At 42.3% G+C, this 20,045-nt stretch overlaps 2 protein-coding genes across 7 annotated transcripts in view; one reads left to right on the top strand and one right to left on the bottom strand.

The window, feature by feature from the left end:
* The window catches only part of LOC118386444 (disintegrin and metalloproteinase domain-containing protein 23-like), a 60,474-nt gene extending 46,035 nt beyond the window's left edge, over nt 1-14,439 (bottom strand). For 3 of the 4 annotated variants that reach the window (XR_008140220.1, XR_008140219.1, XM_052523020.1), the window contains exons 1-3: nt 14,061-14,438; nt 12,407-12,624; nt 11,847-11,923 (exon numbers count right to left, since the gene is read on the bottom strand). Coding sequence is in view for 2 of the 4 variants with exons in the window: in XM_052523020.1 (XP_052378980.1) it covers nt 11,847-11,923; nt 12,407-12,624; nt 14,061-14,136 (371 nt within the window). In the remaining 2 variants the exon portion in view is untranslated. Of the gene's footprint in view, nt 1-11,846; nt 11,924-12,406; nt 12,625-14,060 lie in introns of all 4 variants that reach the window. The other variant, XM_052523021.1, reaches the window with a different exon arrangement.
* A 1,121-nt stretch (nt 14,440-15,560) lies between these two features.
* On the top strand, nt 15,561-19,815 carry LOC118386406 (chemerin-like receptor 2). Of its 3 annotated transcripts, none has more exons than XM_035774139.2 (3): nt 15,561-16,407; nt 17,499-17,626; nt 17,862-19,815. In XM_035774139.2, exon 3 carries the CDS (start codon nt 17,897-17,899, stop codon nt 18,971-18,973), a length of 1,077 nt encoding a protein of 358 aa, XP_035630032.1. In that variant the 5' UTR covers nt 15,561-16,407; nt 17,499-17,626; nt 17,862-17,896; the 3' UTR covers nt 18,974-19,815. The 3 variants fall into 3 exon arrangements, with proteins under 3 accessions (XP_035630032.1, XP_035630034.1, XP_035630031.1); XM_035774141.2 differs by having other exon boundaries at nt 15,564-16,282; nt 17,499-17,610; XM_035774138.2 differs by having other exon boundaries at nt 15,564-16,407; nt 17,499-17,610.
* Nucleotides 19,816-20,045: the final 230 nt, after the last annotated feature.

The raw sequence follows: 20,045 nt of genomic DNA, 5'->3' as shown, positions 1-20,045 counted from the left end.
GGTGATGAGAGGTGTTGGGTTTGCGCCAGACATAGCGTTTTCCTTGATGGCCAAAGCACCAGTGAAGGGCTATTTTTAGCTTGATGGATGAGACAGGGAGAGAGAGAGAGAGAGAGAGAGAGAGAGAGAGAGAGAGAGAGAGAGAGAGAGAGAGAGAGAGATGGGGAGAAAGTGAGAGAGAGAGAGAGAGAGCGATAGAAAGAGGGGGGGAGTGCAGCATTGCAGAGTCTGGTGGGCTGGATCAGTGGAATGCAAAGATGTGTGTGTGTGTGTGTGTGTGTGTGTGTGTGTGTGTGTGTGTGTGTGTGTGTGTGTGTGTGTGTGTGTGTGTGTGTGTGTGTGTGTGTGTGTGTGTGTGGAGTGGAGAGTGGAGTGTGGGGAGAAGGGAGGCCGGTGGAAGTACACGTCGCAGTGTGCAATGTGCAGTCAGTGTGTATGAGTGTTTATGTGTGTGTAGCTAAAGAGGAGGGAGTCCTTCCCTGAGGTCTTTGAGTCCACAGGAGACTGACAATGCAGTGTTAGAAGAGAGGGGGAGACCAGAAACTGCAGGAGGTTCTGGGGCCTGGCACCGGACCAGCTCCAGCCCAAATTCACTGACACGTGATGCTGTCATTGCTATGTCTCTGACACATGGAAATAATCAGCTCTGCTCAGAATTGAATAGTGATGCTATGGGGACTTTGACTAGGCCATTCCAAGACATTTAACTGTTTCCCCTTAAACCACTCGAGTGTTGCTTTAGCAGTATGCTTAGTGTCATTGTCCTGCTGGAAGGTGAACCTCCGTCCCAGTCTCAAATCTCTGGAAGACTAAAACAGATTTCCCTCAAGAATTTCCCTGTATTTAGCACCATCCATCATTCCTTTAATTCTGATCAGTTTCCCAGTCCCTGCTGATGAAAAACATCCCCACAGCATGATGCTGTGGGATGGGATGGCATTCTCGGGGTGATGAGAGGTGTTGGGTTTGCGCCAGACATAGCGTTTTCCTTGATGGCCATAAAGCTCAATTTAGTCTCATCTGATCAGAGTCCCTTCTTCCATATGTTTGGGGAGTCTCCCACATGCCTTTGGGCGAACACGAAACCTGTTGCTCGTTTTTGTCTTTAAACAATGGCTTTTTTTCTCGGCACTCTTCCGTAAAGCCCAGATCTGTGGAGTGTATGACTTAAAATGGTCCTATGGAGAGATATTCCAATCTCCGCTGTGGAGCGTTGCAGCTCGTTCAGGGTTATCTTTGGTCTCTTTGTTGCTTCTCTGATTAACGCCCTCCTTGCCTGGTCCGTGAGTTTTGCTGGGCGGCCCTCTCAACAACTATGTCCCTGACCTGTTTGGAGAGCTCCTTGGTCTTGCTTGCTTGGTGGTACCCCTTCCTTAGTGGTGTTGCAGACTCTGGGGCGTTTCAGAACACGTGAAAATGTACTGCGATCATGTGACACTTAGATTGCACATAGGTGGACTTTATTTAACTAATTGTGTGACTTCTGAAGGTAATTGGTTGCACCAGATCTTATTTAGGGGCTTCATAGCAAAGGAAGTGATAACATATGCATGTGTCACGAATACCACCGAAGGTGGTTCCCCTTCCTGTTCGGGTGGCACTCGGCGGTCGTCGTCGCCGGTCTACTAGCTGCCACCGATCCCTTTTTCCTTTTCGTTTGTTTTTGTCTAATTGTTTTCACCTGTTCCTTGTTGGGGTTTTGGGATGGGTGTTATTTAAGTTAGTTTTGCCCGCTGGTGTTTGTGCGGGCTTGTTGTGTTTGTTACGTTTGTGGTGTATCGTCGGTTTTGGGTTTTCGCTGTCCGGGTTTGTGTAACTAGGTTTTGGGTTTGTTTGCACCTGTGTTTAGGGCTTCACCCATTTTTGAACCTGTTACTTTGTTAAGGACATTAAAGCGTTTTTTCCCGTTTACTTTGCTCTCTGCGTTTGACTCCTCACCCATCACTCACCCATCGTGACAGCATGCACCACTTTTCTCGTTTTTTATTTTGGGGAATTTCTTGAAACAAGTTTTATTTTTTTCATTTCACTTCACCTATTTGGACTATTTTGTGTCCATTACATGAAGTCCAAATAAACATCCATTTAAATTAGAGGGTGTAACGCAACAAAATAGGAAAAACACCAAGGGGGATGAATACTTTTGTAAGACACTGTATATCTTCCTTAACGAGGACTATCCTGAAGCTGTGCGCCAGAAGAGGAAAGAACTGATCCTGTCATGAAAGCTGCCAGAGCGTGTGGGTTGACATGGCCTACATCCGCTATGACAGGCTCATTGTCAAACCTCCCTCCCAGAAGCCTGGAGGGGATGAGAGAGCCAAGCCTATGGTTTTCGTAGCTTCAACCCCGCAGCACGCACACACACACACACACACACATATATTGATTAATGGACTGCTGAATGTATATTTTTTATTTTGCTTTGTTTGCTCTTTTCAGTATTATGTCTATCAGGCCCTCAGAAAACGGCTGAAAATAGCCCATATGAATATATGTAGCCTTAGAAATAAGGTTCATGAAATCAGTAACTTGCTAGCATCAGATAACATTAATATATTATCCATTTCTGAGACTCACTTAAATAATTAATTTGATGATACAGCAGTAGCAAAACAAGGACATAAAATCTATAGAAGAGAAAGAAATGCTTATGGGGGAAGTGTTGCTGTATATATTCAGAGCCAATTCCATGTCATACTTTAGAAGATCTTATGTCAAGGCTTATTGAAGTGTGGATGCAGGATCTAAAGCCTTTTCTTTTGGGGTGTTTCTATAGGCCACCAAATGCTAACAGTCAGTCTCTAAATAATATGTGTGAAATCCTTGAAAATGTATGTTATGTAAACACAGAGGTCTACTTTCTTGGGGACCTGAATATTGACTGGTTTTCATCAAGCTGTCCGCTCGAGACAAAGCTTCTTAATGTAACCAGTGCCTGTAATCTGGTTCAGGTTATGAATCAACCTACCAGGGTGTTTACGAACACTACAGGAACAAGATCATCCTCATGTATCGATCACATTTTTACTAATACTGTAGAACTTTGTTCTAAAGCTGGATCACAGAATAGTGGCCATTTCCGGGAAACCCAAAGTTCAAACAGCTGGTCGTTAAATAGTGTATAAGAGATCGTACAAAATATTTTGCTGCGACTCTTAACTTGTTAGGGGTTCTGCCTCGACAACATCCGCTGAAAAGGCAGATTGCGAAATTCAAAAATATTTTTTTTAAATATTTAACTTTCAAACATTCACAAGTGCAATACACCAAATTAAAGCTTGACTTCTTGTTAATCTACCCATTGTGTCCGATTTCAAAAATGCTTTACAGGGAAAGCACACCATATGATTATGTTAGGTCAGAGCCTAGTCCCAAAAACACATATAGCCATTTTCCAGCCAAAGCAGAAATAGAGATAAAATTAATCACTAACCTTTGATGATCTTCATCAGATTTGTAAGTCGCTCTGGATAAGAGCGTCTGCTAAATGACTTAAATGTAAAAATGTAAATGTAATGACACTCAGAGGACTTCATGTTACACAATACATGTATGTTTTGTTTGATAAAGTTCATATTTATATCCAAAAATCTCAGTTTACATTGGTGCTTTATGGTCAGTAATGTTGTGCCTCGAAAAACATCAGGTGAATTTTCAGAGAGCCACATCAATTTACAGAAATACTCATAATAAACTTTGATAAGAGATACAAGCATTATGCACAGAATTATAGATATACTTCTCCTTAATGCAAGCACTGTGTCAGATTTTTTAAAACTTTACGGAAAAAGCACACCATGAAATAATCTGAGTACAGCTCTCAGACAACAAAACAAGCCAAACAGATATCCACCATGTTGTGGAGTCAACAGAAGTCAGAAATAGCATTTTAAATATTCACTTACCTTTGATGATCTTCATCAGAATACACTCCCTGGAATCCCAGTTCCACAATAAATGTTTGATTTGTTTGATAAAGTCCATCATTTATGTCCAAATACCTCCTTTTTGTTTGTGCGTTTAGTACACAATCAAACTCACGACGCGCGGGCAGGTCCAGGCGAAAGTTTGGACAAAAAGTCATATTACAGTTCGTAGAAACATGTCAAACGAAGTACAGAATCAATCTTTAGGATGTTTTTATCATAAATCTTCAATAATGTTTCAACCGGAGAAATGCAATGGAACGCAAACTAACCCTCACATGCGCGTGATCAGCTCATGCCACTCTAGCAGACCTCTGACTTATTCAGCTCCTATTCCCCCCTCCTTCACAGTATAAGCATCAAACAAGGTTCTAAAGACTGTTGACATCTAGTGGAAGCCTTAGGAAGTGCAATATGATCCCATAGACACTGTATATTCGATAGTCAATGAGTTGAAAATCGACCAACCTCAGATTTCCCACTTCCTGGTTGGATTTTTCTCAGGTTTTCGCCTGCCATATGAGTTCTGTTATACTCACAGACATCATTCAAATAGTTTTAGAAACTTCAGAGTGTTTACCATCCAATACTACTAATAATATGCATATATTAGCAACAGGGACTGAGGAGCAGGCCGTTTACTCTGGGCACCTTTCATCCAAGCTACTCAATACTGCCCCTGCACCCATAAGAAGAAACTGACTGTTAGAACTGTGAAGGCTCCATGGATTGATGAGGAATTGAAAAACTGTATGGTTGAACGAGATGGGGCAAAAGGAGTGGCTAATAAGTCTGGCTGCACATTTTACTGCAAATTGAGAAATTATGTGACTAAACTCAACAAAAAGAAGAATAAACTGTATTATGAAGCCAAGATCAATGATCTAAAGAATGTTGGAAAAAAAACTTTGGAGTACTTTAAGTGGAATTACGTGCAGAAAGACATTCAACTCCATCTTTCATACAATCAGATGGCTTGTTCATCACAAAACCATTTGATGTTGCCAATTATTTTAATGACTTCATTGTATTCATGCATTGCAAGCTTGAATTCTGTAAAGTTATTGTGGGAGAGGTCAAAAAAGTATTGTTATCGATCAATAATGACAAACCTCCTGGCATTGACAATTGACAAATATGGAAAGCTACTGAGGATGGTAGCTGACTCTATAGCCACTCCTATCTGTCATCTTTAATCTGAGCCTAGAGGAAAGTCATTGTCCTCAGTCCTGGAGGGAGGCCAAAGTCATTCCACTACCCAAGAGTGGTAAAGTGGCCTTTACTAGTTGTAACAGCAGAGCTATCAGCTTGCTGCCAAGTCTTAGCAAACTGTTGGGGGAAAAAATGGTGTTTGACCTACTACAATGCTATTTCTCTGTAAACAAATGAACAACAGACTTTCAGCATGCTTATAGAGAAGGGCACTCAACATGTACTGCACTGACACAAATGACTGATGATTGGGTGAAATAAATGGATAATTAGAAGATTGTGGGGCGCTGTACTGTTAGATATTATTGACCATAATCATAACCTGCTGATGATTCAACCATTTTACGCATCAGTAACCACAGCTAATGAAGTCACTGAAACCCTTAACAAAGAGTTGCAGTCTGTTTAGGAATGGGTGGCCAGTAATAAACTGGTCCTGAACATCTCTAAAACTGAGAGCATTGTATTTGGTACAAATCATTACCTAAGTTTGAGACCTCAGCTGAATCTGGTAATGAATGGTGTGGCTGTTGAACAAGTTGAGGAGACTAAATGACTTGGTGTTACCTTAGATTGTAAACTGTCATGGTCAAAACATACAGATTCAATGGTTGTAAAGATGGGGAGAGATCTGGCCGTAATAAAGAGATGCTCTGCTTTTTTGACACCACACTCCACAAAGCAAGTTCTGCAGGCTCTAGTTTTGTCTGATCTTGATTATTGTCCAGTCGTGTGGTCCAGTGCTGCAAGGAAAGACCTAGTTAAGTTGCAGCTGGCCCAGAACAGACTGGCACGTTCTGCTCTTCATTGTAATCAGAGTGCTAATATTAATACTGTAAATATCAGTCTCTCTTGGCTAAGAGTTGAGGAGAGACTGACTCCATCACTTCTTCTTTTATAAGAAACATTAATGTGTTGAAAATCCCAAATTGTTTGCATAGTCAACATACATACAGCTCTGACACACACACTTATCCCACCAGACATGCCACCAGGGGTCTTTTCATAGTTCCCAAATCCAGAACAAATTCAAGAGAGCATACAGTATTATATAGAGCCCTTATTGCATGGAACTTCCTTCCATCTCATATTGCTCAAATAAACAGCAAACCTATTATTTTAGACAGATAAAGCAACACCTCGTGGCACAACGCCTCTCCCCTATTTTACCTAGATAGTTTGTCTGTATGTATTGATATGTAGGCTACATGTCTTTAAAAAATTATTATGTAATTTTGTCCTTGAGCTGTTCTTGTCTATTAATGTTCTGTATTATGTCATGTTTCATGTCTACACCTTGCTTTGGCGTCGTTTACAAACCATAAGCAGAACGTACGACCAAAGATAGTGGTAACCTTTCGTCTGTGGTGTGACTGTTAGCTAGCAAGCTACTTACCAGCATGCCGGCGAAAGCACACTGTGTTGTGACTGGTTGCCATAGCGTAAAATTAACCTACCACTATTTTCCGAAGAATGAAGACATCTGACTGTATTGGCTGCTTTTCATTTCGGGTGGACAGGCTGCACCGAAAATTATGAGCATGTCACATTTTGAGTGAAGTTGCTTATCAATTGGAGAGAACATTCAATGGGTCTTGCCAGAAAGCTAATCCTGAAGATGGATGCTGTACCAGCATTGACAGTGAATCTTGTAAGCGCTGACCACAATGTAAGTATCAGAGTGTGATGAGTCTGACACGGTAGCCAACATTTTTTTTTTTGGTGGTGGGGGGGATCGGGGGGGGATCGGGGGATCGGGGGACTAAGGTTTAATAATGCAACTGTGGCTGCTTTGACTTGTGAACGGTATATTTTCTGGAACACACCTGATAGTCACTACATGGTTGTTATTCTTCCATCTTCCATCTTAGAACTGCCAGCAACAGCTGAATGTTGTCCACAAAAGGAGTTAGGTGTGTATAGTATTGGTAATTTACCCTGGAAATCATATATAGCCAATCCAAGAATCATACTTCGTTAGCCTTTTTCCACCTGTGTTTCGTGGGTGTTTATTTTCTGTTTTGTGTGTCATCACCAGACAGGACTGCTTCGTTTGTTCGGTCTTCCTAGTTGTTATTTTGTTTAGTGTTCTGTTTTGATTATATTTAAAATCATGAACACTTACCACGCTGCACCTTGGTCCTCACCTTCTTCCACCAATGAGAATCGTTACAAATTCACCCAAATTACAAAATTAAACATGGGTTTTCTTGCCCTGTAATATGTCTATGGAAAAGGTATGACAGCAATCCATGCTTTGGTTTTATTTTCCTGACACTGTTTCCAAATGCTAACATTTAATTGCACAAATCCCATTCAAGTCATGATACCAATATTCACAATTTTTGCTGGTCGTGTCCACATCGTCCGAAAGTATCTAAAATTGACTGTGAAGCTCAACAATGTCACTTATAGATGATATGAACATGATGCACCAAAAAATGCTAATATATCAGTAGCATGACTTGAATGGGATGTGTGCCACAAATGCTTAGAGGGAAAGAAATCGACATGTCATTTTGAAATTTGGGTGGACTATTCCTTTAAGAATATGAAACTCCATTATGCTGAAAATATGTTCTCCAGGTGCAATAGTGACAGGTAGCAGTGAGAAGGGGGTAGAAGTTGTGCCCATTGGAGGGTTGCAGACCTATCTATATTTAGATCAGCACTGTCGCAGCTACAACAGTGAACACAATTCATCCTACCCATAGACACAGACAACGAAAAACATGCACCAAAGTAAGCTCACTCACAAACAATGAAGAACAACATAGAATCTGGTCACAAAGCACAGCTTCTCTTCTGCAGATTGACGTAGTTAATCATTAAACAGACGTTCTTATCCAGAACGACTTACATGTGCAATTAGGGTTGTTGAGCCTTACTCAAGGGCATATCAACAAATTTGTTTTTAACTAGTCAGCTCAGGGATTCGAACCAGCGACCTTTCGGTTACTGGCCCAACGCTCTTAACCGCTAGGCTACCTGCTGCCACGCCGCCCAGGTTTGTTGTGTAATTATTATCTGATCAAAAAAACACTTGTGTTCTTGCTTAAACCCCATTGTTCAAAGCCTGTTGTGCAATTGTGAGTGTTGGGACTGAGAGTAACATCAAAACTAGTTTGTGTTGTGAGGACCGGAGATTGTTAAGTTCTCAGGTCAGGGACAGGACATCAATCCCTCATGTCTCTACATGCTTCCTGCTGTAGTTTACTGTGTATGTGTGTATGTGTGTGTGTGCGTGTGTGTGTGTGCGTGTGTGTGTGTGTGTGCGTGTGTGTGTGTGTGTGTGTGTGTGTGTGTGTGTGTGTGTGTGTGTGTGTGTGTGTGTGTGTGTGTGTGTGTGTGTGTGTGTGTGTGTGTGTGTGTGTGTGTGTGTGTGTGTGTGTGTGTGTGTGTGTGTGTGTGTGTGTGTGTGTGTGAGGGTCAGGTGCTAATCTATACACCCAGCTACATGGTTCTAGATTACATGGCTATAAACTACCACAATCCCTACTCCCTCTGTAATGACAGTGATTAAGGCATAGTGGACCCATGGTCAAACGTCTCCAAACAGAGTGTCAACATCTGGCCCCTGGCAAACAGGAACATCAACCCTCTTCCTCTGACAGCATTGATCCACATGACCACTTCCCCCATCTCTACTGCTATCCTTCACATGGTCATCAAACCACACCACCTTCACATGGTCATCAGACCACGCTACCTTCACATGGTCATCAGACCACACTACCTTCACATGGTCATCAGACCACGCCACCTTCACATGGTCATCAGACCACACCACCTTCACATGGTCATCAGACCACGCTACCTTCACATGGTCATCAGACCACACTACCTTCACATGGTCATCAGACCACACCACCTTCACATGGTCATCAGACCACACCACTTTACATGGTCATCAGACCACACCACTTTACATGGTCATCAGACCACGCTACCTTCACATGGTCATCAGACCACACCACCTTCACATGGTCATCAGACCACGCTACCTTCACATGGTCATCAGACCACACTACCTTCACATGGTCATCAGACCACACCACCTTTACATGGTCATCAGACCACGCTACCTTCACATGGTCATCAGACCACACCACTTTACATGGTCATCAGACCACACCACTTTACATGGTCATCAGACCACGTAACCTTCACATGGTCATCAGACCACACCACTTTACATGGTCATCAGACCATGCTACCTTCACATGGTCATCAGACCACACCACTTTACATGGTCATCAGACCACACCACTTTACATGGTCATCAGACCACGCTACCTTCACATGGTCATCAGACCACGTAACCTTCACATGGTCATCAGACCACGCCACTTTCACATGGTCATCAGACCACACTACCTTCACATGGTCATCAGACCACGCCACTTTCACATGGTCATCAGACCACATTACCTTCACATGGTCATCAGACCACACCACCTTCACATGGTCATCAGACCACGCTACCTTCACATGGTCATCAGACCACACTACCTTCACATGGTCATCAGACCACATTACCTTCACATGGTCATCAGACCACACCACCTTCACATGGTCATCAGACCACGCTACCTTCACATGGTCATCAGACCACGCTACCTTCACATGGTCATCAGACCACACTACCTTCACATGGTCATCAGACCACACCACCTTCACATGGTCATCAGACCACGCTACCTTCACATGGTCATCAGACCACACTACCTTCACATGGTCATCAGACCACACCACCTTTACATGGTCATCAGACCACGCTACCTTCACATGGTCATCAGACCACACCACTTTACATGGTCATCAGACCACACCACTTTACATGGTCATCAGACCACGTAACCTTCACATGGTCATCAGACCACACCACTTTACATGGTCATCAGACCATGCTACCTTCACATGGTCATCAGACCACACCACTTTACATGGTCATCAGACCACACCACTTTACATGGTCATCAGACCACGCTACCTTCACATGGTCATCAGACCACATAACCTTCACATGGTCATCAGACCACGCTACCTTCACATGGTCATCAGACCACGCCACTTTCACATGGTCATCAGACCACGCCACTTTCACATGGTCATCAGACCACACTACCTTCACATGGTCATCAGACCACGCCACTTTCACATGGTCATCAGACCACATTACCTTCACATGGTCATCAGACCACACCACCTTCACATGGTCATCAGACCACGCTACCTTCACATGGTCATCAGACCACACTACCTTCACATGGTCATCAGACCACACCACCTTCACATGGTCATCAGACCACACCACTTTACATGGTCATCAGACCACACCACTTTACATGGTCATCAGACCACGTTACCTTCACATGGTCATCAGACCACACCACTTTACATGGTCATCAGACCACGCTACCTTCACATGGTCATCAGACCACGCTACCTTCACATGGTCATCAGACCACACCACTTTCACATGGTCATCAGACCACGCTACCTTCACATGGTCATCAGACCACACCACTTTCACATGGTCATCAGACCACACCACTTTCACATGGTCATCAGACCACACCACCTTCAGTAGTCAATGTCTGCCATGTGTCTCCATGCTTCCCAATTCCTCTATTCACTTGAAAAGACAATGCATTTGCCATGCTCATTCTATAAGTGTTCATTTAGCTTGTTATAGTCAGCCCACACCATAATGTATGTTCACAGTCATAGGAGCTAATGTTGTTCATGTGACAGTGCTGAGAAGACTGATGGTGGTCGCAATATGAAGTCTACAGGTGATGAGACAAACAGGCAGTCTCTCTCTCTCAAGATGACCTGTTCAATCGCCATAGCAGACCCCATTATCTACGTGAGGCCCTGCATGAATCATTCACATGAGGCGGCAGGTAGCCTGGCGGATAAGGAGAGTTGGGCCAGTAACTGAAAGGTTGCGTGATTGAATCCGCGAGCTGACAAGGTAAAAATCTGTCGTTCTACCCCTGTGCAAGGCAGTTAACACACTGTTCCTTGGGCGTGGTGAATGTTGATTAAGGCAGTCCTCCGCATCTCTCTGATTCAGAGGGGTTGGGTTAAATGTGGAAGACACATTTCAGTTGAATGCATTCAGTTGTACAACTGATTAGGTATCTTCCTTTAATACACCTCATTACTAGTGAGTTAGAACTCCCAGGAGTTCACATAAAACTCCCAGGAGTTCACATAGAACTCCCAGGAGTTCACATAGAACTCCCAGGAGTTCACATAGAACTCCCAGGAGTTCACATAGAACTCCCAGGAGTTCACATAGAACTCCCAGGAATCATGGGGTCTGTCACTTTTGATTTAAAGATGTCCCACTCAGCCCAATATGGTGCTCTCCGTATCAATGAGTATAGCCTGGCAGCCATGCAAAATGTGGCTACTGTTGTAACCATGACCTGAACAACAGAAACTGTAGTTGGATGTGTTCCACAAACTGGATCTGTTTCAAAATGGAAGACTGCTCAGAAATTGACTCCTTAAGTTCATATAAAAAGACCTTGCTGTAAAACATGAAAAACCAAGAGCAGTGCAACACCCAAATTCCCATATTCATCACTGTTAGCAAATACCCATGCCTATTTCATAAGCTAAAATATCAGCCTGCTGACAAAACTGTATTGAGTAAGAACAGTGAGGTTTAAGGTAGATAAAAGCTCTTACTTGTTTAACGTTAGGTCCAGTACAAATTTGGAGCCAAAGGCATCTAACTGGAAACTGGCTTGGGCAAGATGGACTGCCTGTGGAACAGACAGAATGTTAAACACAGGTCACTGTTTTCTCTTCTTATCAAGTTGTTTTCCTTTCTAATTGTAGGTATATTGGGAGAATGGTCACCCTTGATAATGGTAAGAGTAGATATAGAGCTATACAAATGAAATGTATTATTATAATTATTATTAGTTAATAACCAAATAATTAGAATCTTATAGCCATGGGTATTACATTGAGAAATTGCAACTGTAATAATGACTGTCAGGAATGGCATGCCAACGTCACTGCCAATCCAAGTTAAGTAAGTCCCTTGCATATCAAGTAAAATAGTTAATCACCCTCACAATGCTCTCATTGATGATTCCGTCCAGGCCATCATTTCAATCAAAGTATACCCATTCATCAGTTTACTTTATCACGTGTACTTCCATTGACAAGTATAACCTCACAGCAACTCTGAGGCTGTAATTGGATGGCCATATGCATATCAGTGTGGTATGTTGTCGTACCTGGTCATGACCCTCTGTGCCCTGGTTTCTAGCCCGGGTGTCCAGGTCATGGTAAGTGCTCTCTGAGTCCTCCTTCAGGTAATAGATGAGCCGAGAGGGGTAAGTGATCACATGCTCAGCCGCACTGTGACTTGTGTTGTCTGTGGCCGCTGCTGCAGTTGCCTCTCGCTCCGACAATAATGGTTCTGCGTCTCTCTCCACCACCTCATTCTCTCCTCCTTGAGAAAGTGCAGAAGAGGAGATACACCACCACACAAGCATGTGACAGTCAGTTGGCACTCTGCATAGCCCCCACATAAGGAAGCCTGTCAATCATGTAGAACATGCTGCTACTACAGGAAGTGCTCATGACTTCCCCATTCCTCCTGGATACAGAGGAGAGAGAGCGAAGTACATATTACTGTATAATGTTGTGTATTCAGACCATTTGATTATACAGGGTATGGCAGTAAACTGTGATATACATTTTTCAATCTACCTAAAAATGATACCTGGGGATTCTCATAAAAATGCTATGCTTACATTGAAATACACAATTATAAAAACTCAAAATAATGTGAAATTCCATTACATAAATCTCTAGTTGACTCAGATCAAGAATCAGATCAATTGAATATGACAGACCGGGTAGAGTACTTTATGTTTTGTTGAATATTATTCTACTATTGGAAATAGCACTGTTCAATTCATAATATAATATAATTCTACTATTGGAAAAAAGCACCGTTCAATTCATAATATAAGCGCCTTGATAAGGTCAATGCTGGTAAATAACATCTCAAAGATCAGCAGTTTATAAAAGGTGTTTGATCTTCTTTGAGCTACTAATAATGTCGTGGAAATATTCAGTCAATAATCATTCTCAAATACCGGAGCCTGTGAGTTCAAATAGACTTTTATTACAATACAATAAAAGCCGAGCTTGGTTCGTGAAAACAACTGCCTTTTCAACCCCCGGCACACACTCATTTGTCCTCCTTACGTCACACTCATAGTAACTCCTATTCATGACTCATCCCCTCTGGAATTTAGTCACCATTATCTTATTGCCTTGCACTGATTTTAGTTTGGTTTCATATTAGGACATGGAACCATTAGAGCCACAGCAATAGTTTCAAAAATAAACAGACGTGTCATCCTGCTCCGAAACGAACACTCGCGTTCTGGCATAGTCCCAATGGGCGTAACCATAGCAACATTTAGATATTTGGCCATAGCACTGGTATCAGAAATAAAAAGTCATGTCCACTCCCCAGACAGGTGCATGTCTAATGGTGTCTAATGACCCAGAGCACATATAGAGTGCACTATTCTTGCTGGCTCCTCTGAAATGTTCTGGAAAATACCCAGTAATAACTGGACAAAATGGTAGGTCTAGAGTTAAAAGGAGTTCATGTCAAACATTCCTCACAGGTTAATTTAGATATATTTCATGTTCATAACCTAAACAAAAAGATACCGAGCCCACTCTCTCAACGTCACTTAAAAAGACTTGTCCTCCGGGCCAGACACTTCCGTCACAAATTAGAAACAGCATAGGGAGAAAAACGAACATATCAATCATATCTATCAGATAATGACACAAACATGCAAGTTATTAGATGTACCTGATACCGTTCTGACTGGGCTAAGAACATGCAAGTAGGCTACATACCGATTGATGCTATGGATGAATGGAGTCCGGCTGCAAGGATGCTCACGAGCAAATTTGCTAGAAATATCAAATGCATGATTCATATTTGATATTTTAAATACATGTATATCAACACGTCAACGCAGTAATGATCTTCCGGCCCGTTATAGCGGGGGAGATGTCGTTTACGGGAAAGTCTTCATGTATCCAGTCAGTGTGGGAGATGACTATGGCAGCATCGGGCGCGGGGCGAATGGAAGGCGATGGCCAGACACCTGAAACCAACGAGCAGACTCCTATGCTGCATCCGCGCAAGTGCGGTGTTTTACAATTCAATATAAATCCACGCTTTGCCCGCGCGCACATAGCACAGGCTCGTGCACGAGCTTTAAAAGTACAAGCAAGTGCTTTTTCCACAGGGAAGATATCCCGGCATTGCCGCATCCCAGAGATCATCAGCTTGAACTGCCTCCCGTCCCTACTACTGCATTCATCTATTGTAGTGTATCATGTCATGTCTATCCTGATTCCCATTGTAATTTTACATAGTCAAAATAAATAGTGAGCAGTTTTGAGATATGGTGGGTAGGCTAATGTGTATGTCCTATGTATTTTACAGACGGATTATTATACATTTACTGTATTCTGCTCCACAGTGCCTATCTCTGTCTAATCTCACAGTGATAAACATCATAACAGTTGAAGAGCTAATAATTGGGCATTGTTTTTGTCAATCATCGTGTCCTTCCCTTAAACAGAGTGTTCATTCAAATGCAGCAACATTAGTGGGATTTTGTTGATTGACCAAAGTCTATACTAAACTACGATCTGTATTGGGAAATGGTGTGTGTGATACATGATGCTTTACGATCGGAGCTCGTGGGAGAGTATATCTGCTTCGCTAAGGCTAGAGTTCAAAGGACACAATCAATGTCCATGATTGCCTGCATTTCTGTGTTTTAAATATTTGATAAAGCTTTGCATAAAACACGTGGCACCTTCAGATTTAATGTCCACAGCACTTTAAGCAGTCAAGGAAATGCTCACAGAAGGCAGTATTTCAATCATGTTTACAAGACAGCGCCCAGCAAGTCCAGTTCAAATAATGTATGGGTCCAACAATTTCACACACACACACACACACACACACACACACACACACACACACACACACACACACACACACACACACACACACACACACACACACACACACACACACACACACACACACACACACACATATCCTATCATGAGGCGTCAGGTAGTCTAGCGTTTCTTTTTGGACCAGTAACCGAAAGGTCGCTGGTTTGAATCCTAACCCGTCAATGTGCCCTTGAGCAAGGCACTTAACCCTAGTTGCTCTGGATAAGAGTGTCTGCTAAACAACTCAAATTTAAATGGTCCTGCAGGATCTGACAGCTCCTCACTCAGGGCTAAATGGGTCTGCAGTGGGATGGTCGCTTGGCCGAGATAAGAGAAAAGCCTGTTTTGTTATCTCACGACGCAAGCGGGGGTAATACGTGAGCAGTGCTCCACCTAAAGGACATCGTTTGGAGATTTAATTTGCACCAACGGATTTTTTATCTTCATCAATCAATCAGACAACTTTGGAATGCTGAGGATTTTCATTTCATAACTTATACTTGACACCAAATCTAAAATCTGCACAAGATGATAAGGAGTGATTGTAAAACATCCAAATAATGCCATATCTGTATTCGTGATGACCAGTGTTACTTACCGGAGTCTTTTTTAAAATTTGTTTTTGATTCAGACTGATTTAGACTCGGTATATTGAGCTGCTCCTGTATGATGTGCTACACTACAGTAAATCATGTTGGTTGGTTAGATTGTATAAATGTTCCATTGTAGGTTGGGGCTTAGAACCTCTGAGATTTCATTGCCAGTTGTCAACCAGTCGGAAATCCGTCCTGAACTGTCCTATAAATCATGCGATCTTTTTTTTTTTTGACAGACTACAAGTATAGCAATTGTACAATCTTACACAAGGCATTCCTTTACCCCAGTACTCCTCATTCTTATACAGCGCAAGTGAGGCGTCAGTGGACGCGCCTACCGAACGACAACACAACTCCTCCAATATGTATTATGGCGTAACGGGTTTATGCACAGCACAGACTAACGAAGATACCCGAACAGGAACAATACCCAAACTCCAGTGATAAAATAGGGATGGAGTTTGGAATTTCAATGAAACGTATCACCGAATGAGACAAATGGTAAAGTATTGGCAGTTGCTGTAGCCTAACTACGTTTACGCCGTTGAACTTCTAAAAGTTTAGATTTTGGGTGATTCCAACTCGGAGAGGATTGGCAGGACATAGTAACTTTCAGCGACTGGAAGGTATGTGTATATATATATATAGGCTACTGTATAAGTAGACTAGGCTTTCGTGGCTGTTGGATAACGCATAGGAAAATGGACAGCATCCGCAAAATATTAGATGTCATTTTTTTCTGATCAATCAGTGTTATCTGTATTTTATAGAATACGCACAGCCCACGCATGTCTATGTTAGTAATAGTTTCATAGCTCACATACTGTATCATGTGGCAAATTATTTTAAAACAAAATAAATTTTTATTAGGCCTGCAGTTAAATGGAAGATTATGTTGTACCGGGTTTTACGTGTTTCTACTGTTGCCGTCAGTTTATATCTGACTATAAACCTTCAAGGTCTACATTAGAGGAACTGAGACTGAAGACACCATGTTGTCCACATTTGTGTAGGTTGGAGGGTTCCTGTGTTTAAAGGTCACAAGTTTATGTTAATGCCCAGAAGAAACAGACAAGCAGGATGATTTCCTGATTTTGTGTGTGTGTGTGTGAAGGGTGTGTGTGTGTTTCTGTGTTTGTTTGTGTGTGTGTGTGTCTATTTGTGTTTGTTTGTGTGTGTGTGTGTGTGTGTGTGTGTGTGTGTGTGTGTGTGAAGGGTGTGTGTGTGTGTTTCTGTGTGTGTGTGTGTGTTTGTGTTTGTGTGTGTGTGTGTGAAGGGTGTGAAGGGTGTGTGAAGGGTGTGTGTGTGTTTCTGTTTGTTTTGTTTGTGTGTGTGTGTGTGTGTGTGTGTGTGTGTGTGTGTGTGTGTATTTGTGTTTGTTTCTGTGTGTGTGTGTGTGTGTTTGTGTTTGTGTGTGTGTGTGTGTGTGTGTGAAGGGTGTGTGTGTGTTTCTGTGTGTGTGTGTGTGTTTGTTTGTTTGTGTGTTTGTGTGTGTGTGTATGTGTGTTTGTGTGTGTGTGTGTGTGTGTGTGTGTGTGTGTGTGTGTGTGTGTGTGTGTGTGTGTGTGTGTGTGTGTGTGTGTGTGTGTGTGTGTGTGTGTGTGTGTGTGTGTGTGTGTGTGTGTGTGTGTGTGTGTGTGTGTGTGTGAAGGGTGTGTGTGCACTCCACATCCCCTCTTTTTCTAGTCGACTTACTAATGATGACACTCTCTAACAGGATAAGGACCATCCCAGCTGTATTTTACAATCTCTGTTCTAAAACAACTGGAGGAACTGTGACCGGGATAAATACAAGGACATTTGTGTCAAAGAAGTGCAAGGGCTTTCAGGTGAATAATCTATGAGGTAAAAACCTTATGGGATACTATGACAAAACGGTAGGCTGTTGTGTTGACAGAAACTCTGGTAACATATATTAAGTTCTTATACTTGTGGCGGTTACACAGTAATTAACAACATTGTGTTAAAATTAATAATTATTGTTTCTAAACTACACCAGTACGTACAAGAGCAACTTGTAAAAGTTTTACTGAATAAAATCCACATATTAAAAGGATGTATTGCTTTCTCAATCTTGCAGGACCTCTGCTTACACATGGTAGGTAGTGTTGCAGCATGGAGGACTACGACAATTACACCTACGATTATCTGGAGTACGGAGACTTCGATGAAGAAAAAGCCCCAGACGTATACTCCCAGAAGGAGGCTATGCACATCATATCAGTCGTCGTGTATAGTATTTCATTTGTGCTCGGCGTCACTGGAAATGGAACAGTCATATGGGTGTTGGCATTTAAAAGCAAACGGACAGTGAACAGTGTCTGGTTGCTGAACATGGCTATAGCAGATTTAGTGTTTGTGCTATTTTTACCCTTCTCTATCGACTACGTCCTTCGAGACTTCCACTGGGGCTTTGGCCTGGTCATGTGTAAGTTAAACTCCTTTGTGTCTGTGATGAACATGTATGCCAGTGTGCTCTTTCTCACAATGCTCAGTCTAGACAGGTATGTCTCATTGATTCACCTTAGCTGGTCTCAGAGGTGTCGCAGTGTATGGCGAGCCTGGATCGTATGTGGCTCTGTGTGGGGGGTGTCTGCTCTACTGAGCCTCCCTACCCTGATATTCCGTGACACTGTGAGTTACCGTGACCGGGTGATGTGCTTCAACAACTTTAATGACCAGGATAGACATACAGCTGCTGTGAGACACATTACGTTGGTGGTCATCCGTACAGCAGTGTGCTTCTTACTGCCCTTCAGTGCTGTCTGTGTGACTGGAATTCTCCTGGCAATCAAAGTCCACCAGTCTGACGATTCTGTGAGCCTGTCTAGCTTTTCTAAGACAGTTTCAGCTGTCATTCTGGCCTTCTTTTTGTGCTGGGCACCATTCCATATCTTTAGTTTAATGGAGCTTTCCTTCAACTCATCACTGTACCTACATGCTGTTCTGAAGACAGGCTTTCCTCTTGCTACGAGCTTAGCCTATTTCAACAGCTGCGTCAACCCCTTCATCTACGTGCTGGTGGGTAAGAAGGTTCGCCAGCTCCTGAAACGCTCGTGTCTGGACATCACAAAGAGTTCTCTGCGGGAGCTCAACCAGTCCATCTCTGCAACTGAATTAGTGCCTGTAGCTGACATAAGAGCTCCATACATCAGTGCACCACAGGATCCCACAGAATCATCAACTGTTTGATTATACTGATCTGATCCCACAGTTACCTATAGCAGAAACTGGCAGAAACTGCCATTTGACCTAAAAGAACCAGCCTGACCATTCTTTTAGTCCAAATGTGACTTATTTTATATTTTACTTAGTGTAACATTTGTGCTAGTTGTTTGAGTTGGATACTTCCAAGTAGCAATTACTTTGAGTGCCAAGATCTGTTTGAGTGCCAAGGTCTGTTTGAGTGCCCTCATAGGAAAACTTGAGTAAAGACATACGCTAAAAGCACAGGGGAAAAGAAGCAACTTTATTTAATGATTTTAAAAAGAAGTATCTGATCCTATTTACCCCGAAGACTAATAGGAAAGGAGGCCACCCTTCCCCACTGTCTCTGGAAAAGACTGTCTCTGGAACAGACTGCCTCTGGAACAGACTGTCTCTGGAACAGACTGCCTCTGGAACAGGAATGATTAGAAGCAGATCTACCATTTTCATAAACACTTTTGTATTTAGATTTCGGTCATCAAACAAATCCAAGTTTAACCCTGACGGGAATTTAGTCCTTCTCTTTCTTGTTACGTTGAAAAGTTTCCCATTACAAGTTGATTTGCTGTTGTAGTGTACTCTGTTATTATATGGCTGCTGTACACATGAGACAAATTCTATTAGGCCGTTCTTTTTATGTTGTAATTATATTAAGCGTATAAATTAATCTCAATGTTTAAATTACATTTTCTAATGGTGTTCACATTGTCAATCACTGTGTGCCATTTGTTTTTTGTGGGAATTTGAAATATATGAGGGAAATCTGGCATGCAATTGACTTGTTAATTGTAATATACTTGAGTCAAAGGAATAAACAATGAATCCAGTCCCTTCTCTGTATTGGTAATATGTATTCCTTCTGTGGTATACAGACGCAGTGCCAGAAGTGCCGTTATATAGAGTGGTGCTCAATCTAACAGGACCAACGGTATATTGCCTGTAACCTCAATTATGGTTACAATACCCTGTAGATGGAATGAAAATACTACACACATAGTTGATGAAAGCAGGAAACACAAGATTGAATACCTAACACCTATTCAGGTATAGCTAGAGA

Source organism: Oncorhynchus keta, chromosome 7, assembly GCF_023373465.1.
Source record: "Oncorhynchus keta strain PuntledgeMale-10-30-2019 chromosome 7, Oket_V2, whole genome shotgun sequence".
In the NCBI taxonomy this organism is placed as follows: Eukaryota; Metazoa; Chordata; class Actinopteri; order Salmoniformes; family Salmonidae; genus Oncorhynchus; species Oncorhynchus keta.
Note: the sequence above shows the minus strand (reverse complement) of the source record. Positions and strands in the feature narration are given on the sequence as shown.

Excerpts from the sequence above, each read along its gene's own strand:
- LOC118386406 (XM_035774139.2), top strand. The coding sequence starts at position 17,897 with ATGGAGGACTACGACAATTACACCTACGATTATCTGGAGTACGGAGAC.